General features: G+C 47.4%; 2 protein-coding genes across 7 annotated transcripts in view; one reads left to right on the top strand and one right to left on the bottom strand.

Moving 5' to 3' along the window:
- PPP4R4 (protein phosphatase 4 regulatory subunit 4) overlaps positions 1-14,635 on the top strand; it is a 103,226-nt gene extending 88,591 nt beyond the window's left edge. For 3 of the 5 annotated variants that reach the window (XM_073578086.1, XM_073578083.1, XM_073578088.1), the window contains 12 exons: positions 5,862-6,044; positions 6,170-6,275; positions 6,442-6,589; positions 6,803-6,947; positions 7,209-7,250; positions 9,173-9,247; positions 9,562-9,631; positions 9,851-9,931; positions 11,586-11,685; positions 11,895-11,944; positions 13,171-13,315; positions 13,886-14,635. In XM_073578086.1, the coding sequence (XP_073434187.1) occupies positions 5,862-6,044; positions 6,170-6,275; positions 6,442-6,589; positions 6,803-6,947; positions 7,209-7,250; positions 9,173-9,247; positions 9,562-9,631; positions 9,851-9,931; positions 11,586-11,685; positions 11,895-11,944; positions 13,171-13,315; positions 13,886-13,910 (1,170 nt within the window). In that variant the 3' untranslated portion in view covers positions 13,911-14,635. The remainder of the gene's footprint in view (positions 1-5,861; positions 6,045-6,169; positions 6,276-6,441; positions 6,590-6,802; positions 6,948-7,208; positions 7,251-9,172; positions 9,248-9,561; positions 9,632-9,850; positions 9,932-11,585; positions 11,686-11,894; positions 11,945-13,170; positions 13,316-13,885) is intronic. The other 2 variants (XM_073578085.1, XM_073578084.1) reach the window with 2 other exon arrangements.
- On the bottom strand, positions 14,453-19,540 carry SERPINA10 (serpin family A member 10). 2 transcript variants are annotated; one of them, XM_073578090.1, is made up of 5 exons: positions 19,318-19,540; positions 18,176-19,015; positions 17,158-17,431; positions 16,559-16,706; positions 14,453-15,894 (listed from the first exon to the last, which is right to left on the bottom strand). In XM_073578090.1, exons 1-5 carry the CDS (start codon positions 19,322-19,324, stop codon positions 15,703-15,705), a joined length of 1,461 nt encoding a protein of 486 aa, XP_073434191.1. In that variant the 5' UTR covers positions 19,325-19,540; the 3' UTR covers positions 14,453-15,702. The 2 variants fall into 2 exon arrangements, with proteins under 2 accessions (XP_073434191.1, XP_073434190.1); XM_073578089.1 differs by lacking the exon at positions 19,318-19,540 and having other exon boundaries at positions 18,176-19,055.
- Positions 19,541-21,529: the final 1,989 nt, after the last annotated feature.

Genomic DNA, 21,529 nt, shown 5'->3' with positions numbered 1-21,529 from the left:
GTCAGGGAACTGTCCTGGACGAGGTGGAGGAAGAAGAGGAGGATGAGGGGGATGATTATTTTGGGCAGGAGGATGCTTCTCAGGGGGCAAGAGAAAATGTTGGTGTTCCAAGGTCAGGTACAGTGTTTGTGCGTGACTGTAGGGATGTGGATTTGCCAGAAAGTGCTCCTCCATCCAGCAGTGGCAGTACATTATTGACACCTGGAACATTGACCCACATGTGCGATTATGCCTTGCGGATCCTAAAAAGGGACCCAAGCATTGCCAAAATGATGAAGGATGACGACTACTGGCTGGCCAGCATCCTCGATCCACGCTACAAAGGCAAATTACACAACATCATGCCACAGGAGAACCTAGAGATAATATTGGCTAACAAACATGCAACTCTGGTAAACCGTTTGTTTGAGGCTTTCCCAGCACACAGCAGCGGTGATGTTTCTCCCACGAGCCATAGTGGGCACAATGGAAGAGGTGTTCGTGGTGCACACAGCCGAAGTGGCGTTGGAGACAGGGGTTTAATGACCATGTTGTGGAATGATTTCTCAAGTACCGCTCACACGACTGGTAATACTGCATCGATTAAAAGTGACAGGAGACAGCAGTTGTCAACTATGTTTACAAACTACTTCTCCCATATCAATGTTCTCCCTCACAGGTCATTCCCCTTTGACTATTGGGCCTCTAAACTGGACGCCTGGCCTGAATTGGCACAATATGCCTTACAGGAGCTCGCTTGCACTGCTGCTAGTGTGTTATCTGAGCGAATCTACATATGCCATTTTTTAAACCTCACTAACTGGGCTGCCCCCCCCCCCCCCCCAAGGGCTGGGGTCAACACCTGGCGCACCCGGGCAAGTGCCGTTGCTCTGAACAGGTGGATGGGCCCACTGATGGCTGACGGCACTGGCACAGGGCCCCTCATAGTACAATACAGTGTCTCTGTTGGTGGGGGGGCCCACTCGCCGTCAGACACACCAGCGTACTATGAGGGGCCCTGTGCCAGTACCGTCGACCACGAGTGTGCCCCCCCTGCTTGGTCATGGCCACAGCACTTGCAAGTTGCAATACTTACCTCTCCCTGCTCCACCGCTGTGTAGTCTGGGCAGTTAAATCCTTCACAGGGACGGCCACTAGAAATTTGGTGTATTGATCGATGATGGTTAAGATGTAGCTATGGCCTGTCCTGCTGGCCTCTACCTTCAGATGATCAATGGCTACCATTTGTAATGGACGTCAACTTACAAGCGGATGCAGTGGTGCTTTATGATCACCTTTCACAGTTGTGATAGTCACAGACGTGTGACATTCCTGCCAGCATTTTTCAATGTCTCCTCTCATGCCAATCCAATAGAATCGCCTACGGCCTGTGGCTTCTGTCTTTTGCACTCCAAAATGACCAGACACATCATGATAGGCAGTGAGGACCATGTCTACATCTCTCCCTGTGATCACAATTTGATGGAGACGAGTAACGGTGATGTGATCTACGCTACTGCGATAAAGCAAGCCTTCTCAAAGAACCGTTTTCGCTGTCTCCACAGACACAGACACAGTAATTGATGGTCTGCATCGCCTCTGCAACATCTACCGGGAGGTTTTCCCGCGATGAGTAATTCCCAAATTTCTGCTAACACTCAACTTTCCGTCTATACTTGTATGCATGTAGTTTCCAGTAGCGGAGAGTCTGGCCTGGCTTACTGAGATTGAAATATAAACAAAGATTTAAAAGTACCACAACACTGTATACTGTTGTACGCTTCGAATACCTTTCCCTTTTTCTACTTTTTAAATTCTGGTGTAATACATAGTGAGCCTGTGAGTGTCTGTGTCTGACTCCGGAAGTATAGACGGAAATTTACAATTTCCCCCTAGACCGGATACACCTGGTATGTGCTGATACAGTACCTTTGTTAAAAATTTGTTATTACGGTATCATCCATTGGGAGTGAGCGTGTGTGGTTTATGCCTTGTATATATACGGTGAATCGGCGATACCAATTTTCTCCCTATGCTCGATACAACTTGTATCTTGTTATACAGTACCTTTGTTCGACATTTAATATTACGGTCAAATCCATACTGAGTAAGCATCTTAGAGTGACTACGGGACTATGTATACAGAGATTTCATTTGTACCCTATAATATATATACTTGCTATCTTGTTATCCAGTACCTTTTTTACAACATTTTTTATTATGGTCAAACCCAGACTGAGTGAGCGTCTGAGGGTGACTCCGGAAATATATACCGAGATTTCAAGTTTGGCCAACACTGTATACAGCTGTACGCTTCTGATACAGTAACCTTTTTTGCTATTTAGATTCTGGTGTAATCCATAATGAGCCTGTGAACATCTGTCTGTTACTCCGGAAATATATTTGGAGATTTAAGATTACCCCAACACTGTATACAGCTGTACGCTTGTGTTACATTACCCATTTACAGCTTTTCATATTCTTGTGTAATCTATACTGGGCCTGACAGCGTTTGTGTCTGCCTCCTGAAATATATACGGAGATTCCTAATGTTTACACTATACTATATATACCTTGTATCTGGTGATACTGTACCCTTTTTCAACTTTTTATATTATTGTGTACTCCATACTGAGCCTGTGAGCGTCTGTGTATGACACATGAAATATATACGGAAATTTACTGTTATCCCTAGACTGTATAGAGCTGTATGCTTCTGACACAGTACCATATATCTGCTGGTATTTTGGGTCTATTTTCCAAAACATGAGGAAGTATGGTGGAAGAGAGGTCGCGGGCGTGGGTGGCCACCTGGTACTGATGGTGGTGGTGGTGCATCTGCTGGTAGTGCCAAAAACACAATAGCAGCTAAGGCAGGAGGTGTTGAGCCTGCATCATGGTGTAGCTCTGGAAGGCCTGGAAGGCTCCCTTTTCTGGGAGTAGGTAGACTGCTTTTAAAGCCGGAGCATCAGGAACTGTTTTTGGCTTACATTGCTGAAACAGCTTCCAACTCTATCGCCTCCTCTTCTGAAGTTTAAAAAAATGCAAGCACTGAGTCATCAGTGCAGGCTTCTGGTCAGGAGCAACCCCTTTCCTTGTGTCCTTCACCCACACCAAAAGTGAAGGATGCGGCAGCACACACTTCAGATTACTCCATGGAGCTCTTTTCACATACCATGCCTGGGTTAATTAAAAATGGGGCCCATCATATACTGGAGCATTCCAAATGGGGGACATCAGACACTGGCGCAGCATTTACGGGGCTCATTATACACTGGAGCATTAGAAATGGAGCCCATTATATATTGAGCATTATTAGGGCCCATCATACACTGGACCATCATCCATGAGGCCCATCATATACTGAAGCATTCCAGATGGGGGACATCAGACACTGAAGCAGCATTTACAGGGCCCATTATACACTGGAGCATTAGAAATGGAGCATTATTTGGGCCCATAAGACACTGGAGCATCATCCATGGGGCCCATCATATACTGGAGCATTCTAAATGGGGCAGATCAGACATTGGAGCAGCATCTATGGGGCACATTATACACTGGAGCATAACAAATGGGGCACATTATATATGGAGCATTATTTGGGCCCATAAGACCCTGGAGCATCATCCATGGGACCCATCATATACTGGAGCATTCTAAATGGGGCAGATCAGACACTGGAGCAGCATCTATGGGGCACATTATACACTGGAGCATTACAAATGGGGCCCATTATATATGGAGCATTATTTGGGCCCATAAGACACTGGAGCATCATCCATGGGGCCCATCATATACTGGAGCATTCTAAATGGGGCACATCAGACACTGGAGCAGCATCTATCGGGCACATTATACACTGGAGCATTACAAATGGGGCCCATTATATATGGAGCATTATTTGGGCCCATAACACACTGGAACATCGTCCATGGGGACCATCATATACTGTAGCATTATGTGGAGCTCATCATATACTGTATGGAACATTATATGTGACCTATTAGTCTGTATGGAGAAATATATGGGGATCATTATTCTGTATGGCGCACAATGTGGTGGCCATAATACTGTATGGAGTAATATACTGTCCTTTTTTTGAGCTATTGTACAATTTAAAATAGATCAGTCATGTCATGTAAGCAGTGAAGTATTTGTCATTGTACTATACCTATATTTCTCTGCCGTATCGGAGCATCCTGAGTTGTGGTATGTGTTAAAGGGGCGCTCTTTGGCCCAGGGCACACGAAAACCTGGAGCCAGCCCTACCCCCCCCCACAACTTTAGCCAAATAACCCCCAGTTTTCAATGCGTAACTATTATTATGAAGTAAATTAAGGTTGACAAGCTTCAGTAATAAGAATTGATGTTTTTGGCATTGAAATGGGCACTGTAGGTGTGTTTACTGTCTTCCACTCCCTGCCGACTTTGCTTCCCCATTGACTTGCATTGGGTTTCGTGTTTCAGTCGGCCTCCGACTTTTCGCTATAGTCGGCCGATTTCGTTCGACCCGATTGTTGCGAAAGTCGGGTTTCATGAAACCCGACTCGACCCTAAAAAAGGCAAAGTCACTCATCTCTAATCTGGACCCCAGAACAGACTCCTAGAAATTATAGATGTCCTAACCACCTAAGAAATACACAGTAGACCCCAAAATACAGAACCCAAAACAGACACATCCTACTTAGAAACCCCTAACCAGGCCCATCCTGCTTTTCACAGACCATATCTTTCCTCCTTATAGACCCCAGACCAGGCCTCTTCTCCTTACAAACCCTAGAACAGGCCCCTTCTCCTTGCATACCCCAGACTAAGCTCCTTCTCCTATTCACAGACCGCAGACCAGGCCCCTTATCCTTTTCACAGACCCCAGACCAGGCCCCTTCTCTTTTTCACAGACTCCAGACCATTCCTCTTTTCCTTTTTACAGACCCCAGACCATGCCCCTTTTCTTTTTCACAGACCCTAGTCTAGGCCCCTTCTCATTTTTACTGACACCAGACTAGGCCCCTTCTACTTTTTACAGACCCCAGACCAGGCCCCTTCTCCTTTTCCCAGACCAGGCCCCTTCTCCTTTTCACAGACCCCCAGATCAGTCCTCTTCTTACAGACCCCTGTCCAGGCCACTTCCCCTTGCAGACCCCTCCATTTTACAGACCCCCATATCTGACAACCTGTCCCCACTTCCTGTTTAGGGTCTGTAGTCATTAGAAGTTGTCGGAGGCTCGCTCTGTCTATATCTGCTGGAAAAGAGGGAAACAAAAGTATTTATGAAGACCATAGTGATCATCTCAGACAATGTTTTATTATATATTTATCAATAACAACAAGAACAAGCCACAAAGAATCTTCAAAAAATTTTAAAAGCTCAGAATATGGCGATCTGTACGCAAACGCCCAACCTGGTCTAGGTATCGGCCCGGTGATCCTATCCTGTGGTACCAGATCAAAACAAAGTATTAAGACTTAGCTAATTAGTTTGTTATATTACCATTAAGTGCACTAGATACACAAAATAAAGTGCATTGTGCAGCCGTATCCTCATGGATATTAACCTCAAAACATGGAAATATTGTAAACAGAATTGTCAGAACCTCAGATTTAAGATGCATAGGACATAAAAACCGCGGTGTGCATTAAGCCGATCTCCAACGAGTGTGTTTATAACGGGCCTTATCGAACAATGGCGGCTATGTGAGAACAATGGCGGCTATGTGAACACTCCATGTAGAGATGCACTTTTGAGAGATGGGCTTAATGCACACTGCAGTTTTTATGTCATATACATCTTAATGAGGTTATGCAGCCGCCTATTGCTCCCTCTAGTGGTGCGGCATTGTGTCCTGCCCTGACTGATGAGATATTACTTTACACTGCAGCTCATGATTGTCCCGGACCTGATCCCGGCTCTGACCTCCGCCGAGCAGAGAGTGGCCAACTCGCTGAAATGGAGGAGCCACGAGAAAATCCTGCAGAAGTTCTCCTGCCTGCCGCACATCATATCCAGCGACCAGATCTATTACCGCTTCCTGCACCGAATGTTTTCTATCATCCTCACTAATGTGAGTCCCATCACCCCCCCGGATCCTGCACAGATGGGGAAGGAGGGTATACAGCACTCGCACAGTGGTGACATCCCGCCCCTATACAGCCCCGCAGCATGATGTCACCGGTCTTGTTTTTCTAGAATGTTCTGCCGGTCCAGAAAGCAGCGAGTCGGACCCTCTGTATATTTTTGCGTTATAACCGGAAGCAGGAACAAAGGCACGAAATCATCCAGAAGTTGGTGGAACGTAAGCGCCTAGTTATGTTCGGTAGTTTACTGGCCAACTGGCCTGATCGTGCTGAGATTGTCCCAGAAATCAGACCTCACAAGAAATGGGGTCCGATCAAAGGTGTGGAGCCTTCCTGGGGTCTTGATCCCCTCTCCGGTGTAAGATCTGACATCTTCTGTTCCAGAACTCGGCCAAGGAAAGAGCTACTGGAACCGGCAGCGTTTCCTGGACACGTGTGAATACATCATGGAGTTCTTCTCCAAGTCTTTCTTCTGTAAATACTTTTATCTCTCGGTGCTGGAGCTGACGGGGGATCCGGTGGCCAACGTCAGGTAAGGGTGAGCCTGTGTTCCCTGGGGATGCCCGTCACATGCACTGGTTTAATATTTCCTATAGAGATGTGTATAGGATAAATAAAATGCCACTCACTTTACAGCTCCCCCACATTCAGTGCTCAGCAGTGTAAGCACTGGAGATCCTTCTTTGTCGCTACACGGACTGTAGCAGCTCCGTGTCTGTATGAACATACATGTTCTCCACCACAGAATGAAGGTTTGTTACATGTTACCAAAGCTGAAGTCCACCCTGAAGCTGCCGGCGGACAAACACTTACTACAGCAGCTGGAGCTGTGCATCCGGAAACTGCTGTGCCAGGAGAAGGACAAGGACGTGCTGGCCGTGGTGAAACGGGTGAGCGGGTACATAGGGCGAGAACTTACAGCCTCTTTATGGCAGTAAGAGGATATTTGCTTGCTGGTAATGAAGTGACACATTCATCATTTGTATTTAGTGGCTGAAAACCCCTCTTGAACAGAGCTGCAGGACACGTTACAGTGTGTCAGCGCCTGTGTTCTCATCGGGAGGTTTACATTCACTGACAGTGAGGAGCCACCCGCTATGGAGGTTTTATTGCAGGTGGATATTACGGGGGTTTCTCTTATTTGTTTGCAGACTGTGCTCGAGCTGGATCGGATGGAGATGTCTATGGATGCAGTAAGTACTGGAGCAATTACCACCATCGCCTGTCACTACCGCCTTCCACCATCACCCATCTCCTTACTCCCTCACTTGTCCTGATGTCACCTCCAGCCATCACCCTTCTCCTTTCTACATCACTTGTGCTGATGTCACTTTCTACCCTCGCTTGTCACCTGTTACCTCACGCCATCACCTGTCTCCTTCCTCCGTCCCCCGTCTCCTTCCTCCGTCCCCCGTCTCCTTCCTCCGTCCCCCGTCTCCTTCCTCCGTCCCCCGTCTCCTTCCTCCGTCCCCCCCGTCTCCATCCTCCGTCCCCCCTTCTCCATCCTCCGTCCCCCCCGTCTCCATCCTCCGTCCCCCCGTCTCCATCCTTCGTCCCCCCCGTCTCCATCCTCCGTCCCCCCCCGTCTCTTTCCTCCGTCCCCCGTCTCCTTCCTCCGTCTCCCGTCTCCTCCGTCCCCCGTCTCCTTTCTCCGTCCCCCGTCTCCTTCCTCCGTCCCCGGTCTCCTTCCTCCGTCTCCCGTCTCCTTTCTCCGTCTCCCGTCTCCTTTCTCCGTCCCCCGTCTCCTTTCTCCGTCCCCCGTCTCCTTTCTCCGTCCCCCGTCTCCTTTCTCCGTCCCCCGTCTCCTTTCTCCGTCCCCCGTCTCCTTTCTCCGTCCCCCGTCTCCTTTCTCCGTCCCCCGTCTCCTTCCTCCGTCTCCTTTCTCCGTCCCCTTTCTCCGTCCCCCGTCTCCTTCCTCCGTCCCCCGTCTCCTTCCTCCGTCCCCCGTCTCCTTCCTCCGTCCCCCGTCTCCTTGCTCCGTCTCCTTTCTCCGTCTCCTTTCTCCGTCCCCCGTCTCCTTTCTCCGTCCCCCGTCTCCTTTCTCCGTCCCCCGTCTCCTTTCTCCGTCCCCCGTCTCCTTTCTCCGTCCCCCGTCTCCTTTCTCCGTCCCCCGTCTCCTTTCTCCGTCCCCCGTCTCCTTTCTCCGTCCCCCGTCTCCTTTCTCCGTCCCCCGTCTCCTTTCTCCGTCCCCGTCTCCTTTCTCCGTCCCCGTCTCCTTTCTCCGTCCCCCGTCTCCTTTCTCCGTCCCCCGTCTCCTTTCTCCGTCCCCCGTCTCCTTTCTCCGTCCCCCGTCTCCTTTCTCCGTCCCCCGTCTCCTTTCTCCGTCCCCCGTCTCCTTTCTCCGTCCCCCGTCTCCTTTCTCCGTCCCCCGTCTCCTTTCTCCGTCCCCCGTCTCCTTTCTCCGTCCCCCGTCTCCTTTCTCCGTCCCCCGTCTCCTACTCCGTCCCCCGTCTCCTTACTCCGTCCCCCGTCTCCTTACTCCGTCCCCCGTCTCCTTACTCCGTCCCCCGTCTCCTTACTCCGTCCCCCGTCTCCTTACTCCGTCCCCCGTCTCCTTACTCCGTCCCCCGTCTCCTTACTCCGTCCCCCGTCTCCTTACTCCGTCCCCCGTCTCCTTACTCCGTCCCCCGTCTCCTTACTCCGTCCCCCGTCTCCTTACTCCGTCCCCCGTCTCCTTACTCCGTCCCCCGTCTCCTTACTCCGTCCCCCGTCTCCTTACTCCGTCCCCCGTCTCCTTACTCCGTCCCCCGTCTCCTTACTCCGTCCCCCGTCTCCTTACTCCGTCCCCCGTCTCCTTACTCCGTCCCCCGTCTCCTTACTCCGTCCCCCGTCTCCTTACTCCGTCCCCCGTCTCCTTACTCCGTCCCCCGTCTCCTTACTCCGTCCCCCGTCTCCTTCCTCCGTCCCCCGTCTCCTTCCTCCGTCCCCCGTCTCCTTCCTCCGTCCCCCGTCTCCTTCCTCCGTCCCCCGTCTCCTTCCTCCCTCCCCCGTCTCCTTCCTCCCTCCCCCGTCTCCTTCCTCCCTCCCCCGTCTCCTTCCTCCGTCCCCCGTCTCCTTCCTCCGTCCCCCGTCTCCTTCCTCCATTTGTACTGAATCACTTTTTTTTTTTTCATAGTTCCAGAAACGTTTCTTTGAAAAGGATTTACTGGACCAGGAGAAGGAGCGAGAGGAGCACCTGCTGCTGGAGATGGTGAGATGCGGGGCCGGGAGCACAAAGAATCATTAATTCATAGTGATCGTCTTCTAATCTCTTTGCGGCAGCTTCATCTTTCGGTTCTGTACTTGACCACTTCTGTGTGTAGACAAAAATTCAGAATAAAAGTTTTTATTTTTCAATAAATATTGCAGCCCGTTCTCCAGAGATGTATAAGGGTGCTGGCTTAGCTAATGACATGAGTAGTCAGTCAGCCTCCTTCTATGTCTGTGGAGAAGGGCGGATGGCTTACGGTAGTTATTGAAATATCAAAACTTTTCTGAATTTTGGCTACGATTTTGTGTTTTCAGGAGCAAATTGAGAAGGAGAAGCAGCAGAGCGAGTCCAGGTCCAGCAATGAGAAGAGTTATGAGAGAAAGCGTAAGTGCCGGTCACCGCTCTGTCATCCAGACTGTTCTGTGTCCCTGAATATAGCATCAGAGGGGCCATGTGGACAATATGACCAGTGAACGGGGTCTAGCTGTAGCACCAGCGCCACCCGTGCAAATGAGTAGTGATGGCTTTGAAAAAAGCAGACCCCTTTTTCATTTGTCATGCGCCCCTGTTACTGTTGTTCTTGATTTGCACCTTTTGTTTTAGGTAGAGACAGTAAAACGGGATCAGCGCTGCCAAAAAATCTCCCCACTGTGATTTCGGGCAGTTCATCCGGCACACAGACAGGTAAACGATAGCGCCAGCGGCTGTCGGAGGTATTATATTATGTCCTAGTATTCAAGTCTCCTGTCCACATCTCCAAGGACAAGAAATAAAGAATGGGTAGTGACATCATCAGCCCCCCCCCCCCCCCCCCCCCGGATAACCCTGCCCCTGTGAGTGTGCCTCCCTGCAAAACTCTGCCCTCCTGAGTGTGACCTCACCTGCCCTCCCTGGATAACCCTGCCCACCTGAGTGTGGTCTCACCATCCCTCCCTGGATAACCCTTCCCCGAGTGTGACATCATCAGCCCTGTCTGGATAAACCCTGCCCCCCTGAATGTGAGCTCACCAGCCCTCCCTGGATAACCCTGCCCTCCTGAGTGTGAGATCCCCAGCTCTTCGTTAATAACCCTTCCCTCCTGAGTGTGAGATCCCCAGCCCTTCCTTAATAACCCTTCCCCCCCTGAGTGTGAGCTCAGCAGCCTTCCCTGGATAACCCTCCCCTCCCCCCCTGAGTGTGAGATCACCATACGTCCCTGGATAACCCTGCCCCCTGAGTGTGAGCTCGCCAGTCCTTCCTGGATAACCCTGCCCCCTGAGTGTAAGCTCAGCAGCCCCCTGGATAACCCTGCCCTCCTGAGTGTGACATCACCAGCCTTCCCTGGATAACCCTGCCCCCCCTGAGTGTGAGCTCACAGCCATTCCTGGATAACCATACCTCCCTGGGTATGAGCTTAGCAACCCTCCTTGGATAACCCTGCCCCCTGATTGGGAGCTCATCAGCCCTCCCTGGAAAACCCTGCCACCCTCACTGATTGTGAGCTCACCAGCTCTCCCTGGATAACCCTGCCCCCTGAGTGTGAGCTCAGGAACCCTCCCTGGATAACCCTACCCCTCCTGAGTGTGTGAGCTCAGGAGCCCTCCCTGGATAACCCTACCCCTCCTGAGTGTGTGAGCTCAGGAGCCCTCCCTGGATAACCCTACCCCTCCTGAGTGTGTGAGCTCAGGAGCCCTCCCTGGTTAACCCTACCCCTCCTGAGTGTGTGAGGTCAGGAGCCCTCCCTGGATAACCCTACCCCCTGAGTGTGAGCTCACCAGCCCTCCCTGGGTAACCCTACCCCCTGAGTGTGAGCTCAGGAGCCCTCCCTGGATAACCCTACCCCTCCTGAGTGTGTGAGCTCAGGAGCCCTCCCTGGATAACTCTGCCCCCTGAGTGTGAGCTGAGCAGCCCTCCCTGGATAACCCTGCCCCCTGAGGGTGAGCTCACCAGCTCTCCCTGGATAACCCTGCCCCCTGAGTGTGAATTCAGCAGCCCTCCCTGAATAACCCTGCCCCCTGAGTGTGAGCTCAGGAGCCCTCCCTGGATAACCCTACCCCTTCTGAGTGTGTGAGCTCAGGAGCCCTCCCTGGATAACCCTACCCCTCCTGAGTGTGTGAGCTCAGGAGCCCTCCCTGGATAACCCTTCCCCCTGAGTGTGAGCTCACCAGCTCTCCCTGGATAACCCTGCCCCCTGAGTGTGAGCTCAGCAGCCTTCCCTGGATAACCCTGCCCCCTGAGTGTGAGCTCACCAGCCCTCCCTGGATAACACTTCCAGCTAGTATCTCTGGAGTGTCCCTGAAAGACAGACCTGCGACCTCTGCCCCTCGTCGATTCTGTTCTGATGTTTGTCTGTTTTCAGTAGTAAGCAGAGAAAGCAAGAAGAGTAAACTGATCCGAAGCCAGTCCTTCAGCAGCCAAGCCATCCACCCCAAACACAGCTCCCTGGAGAAAGGCGGCAAGTAAGAAGATTTCATTTACATGAACATTGCCACTCCCTGCAGTACCTGAACCGGCCACACTGCATGGATGGCACTGCAGTAGAAGGGCACCACAGATCGCCCTGGTCTGGGGGCTTGGCCCATCATACACTGACTGTCATCCTGGAATACCTCTTTAAGTGTCTCTTTCTCTTCACCCATTTAATTTAACGTTTCCATTTTTTCCACAGGAGCAATTCTGTGATCGGAGTTGGGAAGAACGTTCTGCTGCCGTTTGTCGGTAGGTGGTTTCCCAAAGTAAAGATTAAAGTGACCCTTAAAAATGTGAAAAGTCCCCTCATGAGCGATGCGCTGATTATTTTTATTTTAACCCCTTCATGAGCAATTTGTGCTTTTAATTGACACATTGATTTTACCGTATGATGTAGAGAAAATGGGGAAAAATTCATGTGAGGTTAAATAGTGAAAAAAATGCAATTCCGCTACTTTTTTTTCCATTTTGGTTCTGCTAAAGTCATTGTGCTGGAAAAATGTATATTTTTGGTCAAAAAAATCAGAACTTGAAGGTAGGCATGACAATTTGATTGCTTTTCCTCACATTGTTGGTTGAGAGTGCAGCAAGTGAGAGAAAAATCCGTTTTTCAGCTTCAACTCTCTTCTGGCATTTAGTTACAGGGGTATTCTCATCTCCAAGATCCCATCCCAATATGTAGTAGGTGTAATAACATTAATACCTCCAATTAGAAGCAGGGTATATTTCTTCTGATTAGCTATGTCACTTTGCCCATGTGCAGGGCATTGCATGACCTTAGGTATCCAAGGTTAAGACCACTGGCAACTAACTGTCACTTTGAGTGGTCGTAATGGATACCTAAGCACTTCAATGCCCTGCACATGTGGAAAGTGACATAGCTAATCAGAAGAACTATACCAAGTTTCTATTTTAAGGTATTTGCTAATATTATTATTATACCTACTACATATTGGGATGGGATTTTGGAGATGGGAATACCCCTTTAAGTGATTATATATCTTAAATGATCGTACTTTTACGGACGCAGTGATATTTTTTAAAAATGGTAAGATAAAATCACCCCCTCCCTTTTCTCATTTTTATATAAAAGAATTAAAAAATACAAATGTTGAACCTGCAGTGCTGTAGTATATAGTGACATCAGGTTTTTGCTATAAAGCTGGGCCCTGGGCAGTTAGAGGGGCTGCTGCTGACTTCTTGCTACCAGGACTTCCCATCAAGCCTTTTAACCCCTTCCCAACATGGCAATTTGACACTTTTGCTTTTTTGTTTGTTTTTTCTTCCTCCTTTTTTTTTCCTTTCTCCTCTTTCTTCCCTTCTTCCAATAGTCACGTGTTGGGAAGAGGTTAAATAGCAATTTCATATCCTGCTCTGATTGGCTGCTTCGTCCGGTGATACCTGTGGGGGGGGTATCCTTATTAATATGTCAGCTCACAATCTGATCATTCTTCATCGCTTTCTGTCTCTCTTAGAAGATTCCCTTAAAGCCAGGACAGGCAGCGCCAGCTCCTCTTTGAGCTTCTCCACCGCCGCAGCAGCGTCATCCCGAAGTCCGGTGAGCATGAGCGAGCAGAAGACTAATGGCAGCAAAGAGGCGCAATCCAGAAAGCTTAGCCTGTGAGTTGTCAACCACCGATACCGGGGCCCTTTAAAATGCCTGACATGCCCCATTAAGACTTCAGTGCTGACTAAATTTTACATGGTGTTGACTGGCTTTTAGTGGTTGGCATTCATCATTTTGATCTTGCAGTCAGAGCTGCATTCATAGTTCTGCTGGGTTCTTTATAGGGTGCAGGACCTTACTGCTGCAATGCATTGTGGGAGGCGTAGTGTTTGCACCAAGTACACTAGAATATAAAATCTGCCACAATACATTATGTAGAGCAGGGATCAGGTGTTGTAAAACTACAGCTCCCAGCATGCCTGTAGCTGGAGAATTACTCCTTTGGATATAGTGGTGTCCCTAGCTTTACAGAAGTCGGCAGAATCATGAATGTAGCTCTGGAGTATAATCACTTTGTGTGTTGAGCCTGGATGATTGTACCTGCAAGGAGTCAGCTGGGAAATCCAGACACAATGGGGAGGGTGTGGCCATACTACAGTTACTCCCCCCCAACTTTAAAGGGGTTGTCCCTTTAAATTGAATAACTACGAATTCTTCCTTTTTTTTTTTTGTCTCTCACAAAGGAAAAACAAAAAACCCAAATCTTAGCTCCAGGCTCCAGGAAGAAGTAAACCAAAGACGTCACAGAGAAGCGGTGCCGCCCCATCCTGAACCCCGCGCTGCATAATAATATCTATTTATACTCCGGCCGATCCGAATCCAGAAGAGGAAATCTGCTCCGCAAGATTATTGCTGCACGGTGGACGCGTTTATTAGCTGATCTGGGCGCCGCTTATATCCCTCTAAGCCTCCCGCAAACCTATAATCTTAAAGGAGCCAAGCGCTATTTATTGGAGGCCACAGCGCCCTCTGCAGGCAGATCCGAGAGCGGAATCACAGACCGCCGCTGCAACCTTTTCTACAGTCCTGTGTTCTCCAGTGGTGTAAATACTTGAGTTGATATTTTAGAGTATTTTAATAGTTTTTTTTTCTTTGCCCATTGACCACCAGTTCTGCGCGTTACTACCGCTACTGTACTATGCTCCGCCCCTCGCGCCAAACACTTCCGCATCTATGAACGTGACTGAGATGTCCACGACAGTATGGAGCTATTGTCAGCTTCTTTTACGTTTGCGATGAGAAAATGTAAATTTATGAAAGAAGTATTTTTATTAATTGTATGAAAATTGTAAAAAAGAAAAAGAGAGAAAACAAAAAAAGTCACCGGGGCCCCTGGATGTTTTTACGTGTGCACTTTTTACGAGGTCCATGATTTAGTGAGTCCTGAGGCGGCGCCATGCATGCATCATTGCTAATAAACATGTTGCTACAAACCTTTAGGTCTTGGATAATTTATGAAAAAAAAAAAACTTCTACAAAGTTGTCATTAGTATCATTAGAGTTAACTAATTCCGCCCACTTGTCGAGCTCCTTGTACATCCTCCTCCATATCCAGTACAATATAGGGCAAATCTGGGAGAAAATTGCTATAAATTTAAAAAAAAAAAAAAAAAAAATCCCAGGTTTAATATATATTTTTAGAAGACATAATGAGTTATTGATATTTTGGCGACCAGAAAAGCATACAAATAAATTAAGAATTTTCTATTTGGGCAGTTTTCTTATATTTCATGTCAAGTGTATAATCGGTCCCATTCTAAACAGAACCGTCCTTCTTAAACGGGTATGAGAACTTTTGCATCTATTATGAATGGCGCAGCACGTATATAAAAGGAAGCAACTTTGGAAAAAAAAAAACCCTGACTAAAGATATATACAAATTAAAGTGTCTTCCAATGCTTCCTCTTAAAGGGTGTGTGCACTTTTGTAACCAACTTTTACTCCAAAATTACTAAGAAGCAGCAACTTTGTAAACAGTTATAATTACAAAACTTTTTCCATTTTGGGTCCACAGATCCTCTTCGTCCCAATTTTTACAGACCACAAATCTACCCTGTGAGGTCGGATCATGCAGTCCTGTGTTAGGGAAAAGTCAGACGGCCATATGACTTGGATGAGGACTGCACCGCTCAGACTGGCCGTCGGCTCTTTTGACCCGAGCGTGACAGCTGCATAGAAATTCATGCTGTCATGCTCCAGCCGGTCTGTGCATTGCGTTGCGATCTCCGTCTGACTCTTCCCTTACACTCACTGCCTCCACTACTTCGCTGCAGGATCAGACTACACAAGGCTTGTTTGTTGTCTGTTACCATGGATACACATAATTTTGCATAGGAGCGCTAGACAAAAAAAAAAGAGAATTTTAATTCAAACTATTTGCTAAGTTGTTTCCTTCTGAATTTTAAATGCAAAAAAAGTTGGCTGCAAAAGTATTCATGCTTTTTAAGAGGAAACATTAAGAAGAGGTAAGCCTTCTCTTTGAGCGGAGTCCTTCCATATGTTAGGATTCGGAGGGGTTGTTCACTCTTCCTATAAACAGCAGCGATTTGTAGTTTTCGTTGAAGATCATGAACATGAAGGGATGGTTCACGCGGATTGTGTAGGGCAGGACGTAGGCCACCATTTCCGTCCCAGTGAAGGTCACAGATTCAGTCCCGATCTCGTCTACATCCATCACGGCTCTCTGGGTGATCTAGAAATCACGTGAATGGAAATCACTCACACTGCTGTTCATCATATTTGGCGGTTGACTATGGGCGACGCCAACTGTTCCCACAGCCTGAAGCTCTCCACGTTACCCGACAGCAGTGGGTGATTTCTGTCGTGTTACGGTTCGTAGGGCTGTTAGTGGGAACTTGTATCAATCATGACAGGATATGGGACCCCACCTGAGATCTTACCAAGGGAGCAGAAGGGTCTACATGGCACCTTCTTTATGGGTCAGTGAAAAGGGCATGGGGCTATAAAAATCTAAAGAAAAAATACTAGTGATGAGCGAGCGTGCTCAGGTGTTATCCAAGTATCTTGGGCGTGCTCGGATACTATTTTCGAATCCCTACGGCTGCATGTTTCGCGATATTTTTGACAGCCCCAATACATGCGGGGATTGCCTAACAATTAGGCTGTCTAAGAGCTGTGAGACATGCAGCCGCGGGGACTCCAAAATAGTATCCGAGCATGCCCAAGATACTCGGATAAAACCCGAGCATGCTCAAATAACACGATATGAGAGCATGTTCGCTCATAATTAATTAGGAGTAGTAGTGGGGTCCAATACCATCCCTAAATGCGGGTAAGGGGTACCCAGTGGGGTCGGCGGCAGTTTTTGGCAGATTTCTATGCTGTATGGTACGTACCTCGGAAAGTTTCAGGTTCCTCTCGTCTGTCATACCGGTAAAATTTGCCTTCCCAGTAAAGACGTCCCTGATGCCCATCTCCTCCAGGGTGGACTTCAACTTATACTTCAGGTCCATTCGGAATTTTGGAAAGAAAACATCAGTTTTCCTGGTGGCGAATGAGAATGATTATAATTGGTGGAAGATCAGCTACGATGTTCTGTATAGCACATCACTAAGTTGAAAGACTGCAGGGCATCAGGATGGAGGCAGCAGAGATATAGGCTGCCGTGGGCAGAGTCTTCACACTGAACAGCAAGGATTGAACTATTGGTGAGGTCATAGGAGAAAGACGTGCACCTTTGAGGCCCCATTTTAATCAAAAAGCAGGGACCCCCCCCCCCCCCAAGTCATCAATACCAGCTACGATCACAACGGGCTTAGCCATCCTCCAAAGTATAGGATGGGATCTTGGAAACCACGAAACGCACACATCGATGTCTTAGGGACCCTCATTCCCAGTATTGGTGGTGGCACCAGATGACTTTGGAAAACCCCCTTTAATCATGCAGCATCCTAGATCTCGTCTTCCTGCACACAATGGAGGGCGCACTCTTTACCTGGTCTTCATTTTCTCCAGCCAGGTCGTAACTAGCTTCATTGATAATTTGTCTTCTAATATGTCAAAGTCTCCTCCCTTTACCGGCATGACGACCAGCATGTGAGCGCCCCCTCTGTATGGGAGGTTCAGCACCGTACAGGATAGCGACTTGTCTGTCATGGAGGCCACTTTATCCGTCTTGTACATCATCGGCACTTTCACCGAATTGTACTTGTTCACAAAGAAGGAGTTGGTCGTGGTCGAGTCCGGATTAAAGGGAACCTGCCATTTACCTGGTAAAATAAGAAAAGCCGATGTTGAGAACAGGAATAAAAAAAAAAAGAAAAATTGAAAGGGTTGTCCAAAATAAAAAAAAAATGTCTGCCTTCCTACAAATCAGTTTTGCAGCTCAAAACCTTCACTTCAGTGGAGCTGTAATACCAGACACAACCTTGAGTCGGAGCTGGCAATGCTTTTTCAAAATTGTGGCTTATCCCTTTGAAAAGTGAACAACTAAAATGTGACAGGTGTAGGACAGACCTATTGGTTGTTAAAGGAGCCATCCCAGAACTATACTACTCCATATTTTTTGCAGAGTCTCAATATTGTCATAGAGGGAGTACATAGAGGAAAATCTCTAGGCCAGTGGCAACGTCCCCCAATGATGGTGTGAAACTCCGTGATCAGCTTATTTTTTAAGGTTCCTTAAGGCTGAAGAGGATTTAATATACACCATCTGTCACTGTTACATCATAATGACATGTAGATAAGATTCTATAAATATGATCCTATGACAATACTTCTGGCCCCAAAGTCCACTAACTTGCTGTTATCACGGGAACCAGATGTCATCTTGACTTGAGCGAATGTCCTCCAAATTACACTTGGCCTCTGAGGAACATGGAGAAGATGCTGTACTCAGAGGATGCCATTATTACTGAGTAAAGGGGAAAAAAATGTTTCACACTGGGTTTTATAGGGGTCCGGCAGACTACCTGTGGGACAGCAGCCCCTGGTCTTAAATAATTGGTCAGTACCTTTAAATGTGATGAAGTCAAGAAGGATCATCTTGTTCTGCGGGTCAATCTCGTCCATGAGTTCGGTCACTTTCCCCTTTGACTTTTTGATTATAAAGTCTTTGATGATGTTTTTGGCCTCCTGGTTGTGAAAGTCGAGGCTCCGGTACTCCATGTCAAAATAGTGCCTGGTCTCATTGATGAACTCATCATGGAGGGGGAAAAGATGGTGGACGAAGGAGAGACTGCCCAGCTCCAGGTCGTAGCCATCACTTCTCCTGATTCCATCTCTGAGCTCCTTCAGCAGGTTCAGTAACTGATCTGGGCGTTTACTGGTCTTCAGGGCTTCCCAGTTCAGACCAGTCAGGAGCTCATCGTAGCTATCTCCTCGGCTCCCAACCATTAATGACGCAAGATTGAAGGAGACACCGATCGGGGAGAAAAAGATGTTGTGATCGTGCTTGTTAGCCAATTTTCTGTAGAGGTTGAATCCAAAGTTACTGTTCATCTGTGAGATCTGTATCACAGAAAAATCACTGGTGCCATTGGAGGAGTCTAGAAGATGATCCGAGCATGGAGATCTGTTCAGTTGGTCTATGCGTCTCTGAGATATGTCGAGATCCGTGCGGCTCTGAGATCCATCGAGGTGATCCGTGTGGCTCTGAGATTTATCTAGAAGATCCGAGCGATTCTGAGATATATTTAGATGATCCAAGTGCCGAGGAGATCCGTCTTGAAGATGAACGTCAATCTGAAGTGATCTGTCATCATCCTCATTGTCCTTCTGTGACTTGTGATCCCAATGAGCCAGGCAAACCCCGACAAGAAAGAAGACCAGTGCCCATCTCATCATGGAGCGTTCTAAATCAAAATACAAGAAATGCATTTTATTTTTATCAAGTTCAGTGGTCGGACATGCTGGAAGTTGTAGTGTTCTATGTATAATACGAGTGGGTCACGTTGGGAGTTGTAGAGCTCCTGTTGGCTGCAGATGATGGTTTACATACAATACATGGAGATGTATTCACATTGGTTACATCTCATTATAAGGAGCAGATACCAGTTGTGGATGTAGATAAATATAAAACAACTAATGTTAATGAACATTTTATATATTCAGTCCCAAAAAAGAGAGGCTTCTGCTGTATAAATGTAAATCTCACCTGTCATCTGAATTGTCGGATCTCAAATCCCCAGAATCTGAGACTAAAGACCAATGTCCTGTGTCCAGGGTCAATATTTGACAATCCAAAGTGTTGTCTGTCCTGGCTCCGCTCCTGTACTTATTAACTGATGCCCAAACATCCATGTCAGCGGCCTACCGTAATCGTGGATCCAACCTCCGGTTGTGGGAAAGGTAACACAATATCACTCCCATGTTATAGAACCCGATACTATGTGGCCACATCCAGGAAATAACATCAGAACATACTGACGACAGATAGACTCTGAAAAGGGGTGTACAAAGAAGTGCATGATTTGTTGTATTATGCCCTACCCTTAAATTTAGGTAACGTCCCCAACTTCCAGAATATGAAGCTCAAATAATTAAATAATACAGAGCAGACCTGCAATATATACTGAACCCAGGCCAAATCATCTATCAATAAAGACCCCAAACTAAACTTCAGTCTATACAGAATCTAATTTACTCAAACTGCAGACCCCAAATATATGCAGATCCCCATCTATACACGCCCCATACAATGAACAGATATTTGCTTCTCTTTCCTGCACCCATCTTTATACCTGAGTGCTGCCAGTATCAACATCTGGATGCTAGGGCCCAAGAGCAAATTAGAGTACATGAACAAGATGTGACCCCTGGGAGAGATCTCCCTTTTTTCCAGGAAACTTTTGGACTTTCTTGGAAGGTTTTCTCATATGGTAAAACACCAACAATCACTTAACAATGGAGAATGCCTCCAAAATAATAATTCCCCTTGTTCTCACTTATGAAAAGATATTAAAAGTAATTAGGAATCCAGGCAGTTTAAACTAGGTAGAACTTCCCTTCCCAGACAAGTCACATGTCAAGTGTGGTGGGTCCCACGATATGTCACGTCATGTGATGAACACACAGCCACTCTGGTGGGAATTAAGTAATAAATTACAGGGAATAGAGAAAACGAGGCTCAAAAAAACTTTTAAATATGCTAGGACACTATTTAATTGAGGGACAGCACTGTACACAATACAAGAGGAAGGTGCTATACACAATAAGGGACTACACTGTACAATGAAAGACGGCACTATAAACAAAAAGGTGGGACATTGTAATGGAGAATGGCATTATAATGTGGATTGGGTTATACACAATAAGGGATGAGACGCTAAAGAAGACATGGTGCTATAAAGAATACAGGAGGACAATATGTAATGTAGAATGGTGCTATACCCAATAAAGGAGGGCATTGTAATGGAGAATGCACTATACATAAGGGAGGACACTATAATGTAGATAGGGCTATACACAATGAAGGAGGATACTGTGTAATGTAGAATGGTGCTATACACAATAAAAGAGGACATTATAATGGAGAATGCAATATACATAAGGGAGGACACTAATGTGGATAGGGTTGTACACAGTAGGGGAGGAGACATTATCTAATGGAGTATTTTCTATACATGATAGGGGGATGGTACTATACACAATAAGAGTAAAAAGTAAAGGAGGACGCTGTAATAAATCACAGTACTATATACAATACGGCAGATGGCGCATTACACATTAAGTGGTACACTGCAATTGAAGACGCCACTCTTAATACATACTGTGCAATGGTGCACTGTGCAATCTACTATATAATCGTCTAATTCTGTCTGTCTGTCTGCAAAGGAAATCCCGCATCGCTGATTGGTCGCGGCCGGCCGTGACCAATCAGCGATTCAGGATTTCCTTTGCAGACAGACAGACAGAATTAGACGAGGCCGCCTTCCTTCCCCCACACCGGCTGCAGCGGACTGAGGACCGGGCACACAGCACTGACTTGGCGGAGGACACTCGGCGGAGCAGGGAGCTTTGGCCGCGTCTGCATCGGAGGAGCAGCTCCTGCTAGGTATTGACGATGACGTAGGAACCACGTGATACGGGCAGGTCACATGATTCGTCCCTGCAACATTTTCGCTCTGGGGTCTGCAGTGTGTAGACAACGGTGTCTAGCACAAGTGGACGGTATTACGGAAATAGCCGAGCGGGCTTTAGTACTACGCCATTTCCGTATAGTAGAAGTGAATGGCAGATACGTAAACAGTGTTACTGCGGCGACATACACTAATTCCGTAACCATTAAGTTACAAAAATAAAGTACCTCTTTGTGCTTACGCTGTTTCCGTAACTACCATTTATTTCTATAGGATCTAGGGAAACAA

Source organism: Dendrobates tinctorius, unplaced genomic scaffold (assembly GCF_039654945.1).
Source record: "Dendrobates tinctorius isolate UK_male_01 unplaced genomic scaffold, ASM3965494v1 ptg000058l, whole genome shotgun sequence".
Classification (NCBI taxonomy): Eukaryota; Metazoa; Chordata; class Amphibia; order Anura; family Dendrobatidae; genus Dendrobates; species Dendrobates tinctorius.
This window is presented reverse-complemented; position numbering and strand designations above follow the sequence as displayed.

Excerpts from the sequence above, each read along its gene's own strand:
- SERPINA10 (XM_073578089.1), bottom strand. The coding sequence starts at position 19,040 with ATGCATTTCTTGTATTTTGATTTAGAACGCTCCATGATGAGATGGGCA. Across the intron at positions 16,707-17,157 it reads CTGGAGAAAATGAAGACCAG|GAAAACTGATGTTTTCTTTC; the intron begins GTAAAGAGTGCG and ends ATTCGCCACCAG. Across the intron at positions 15,895-16,558 it reads GGAACCTGAAACTTTCCGAG|ATCACCCAGAGAGCCGTGAT; the intron begins GTACGTACCATA and ends CGTGATTTCTAG.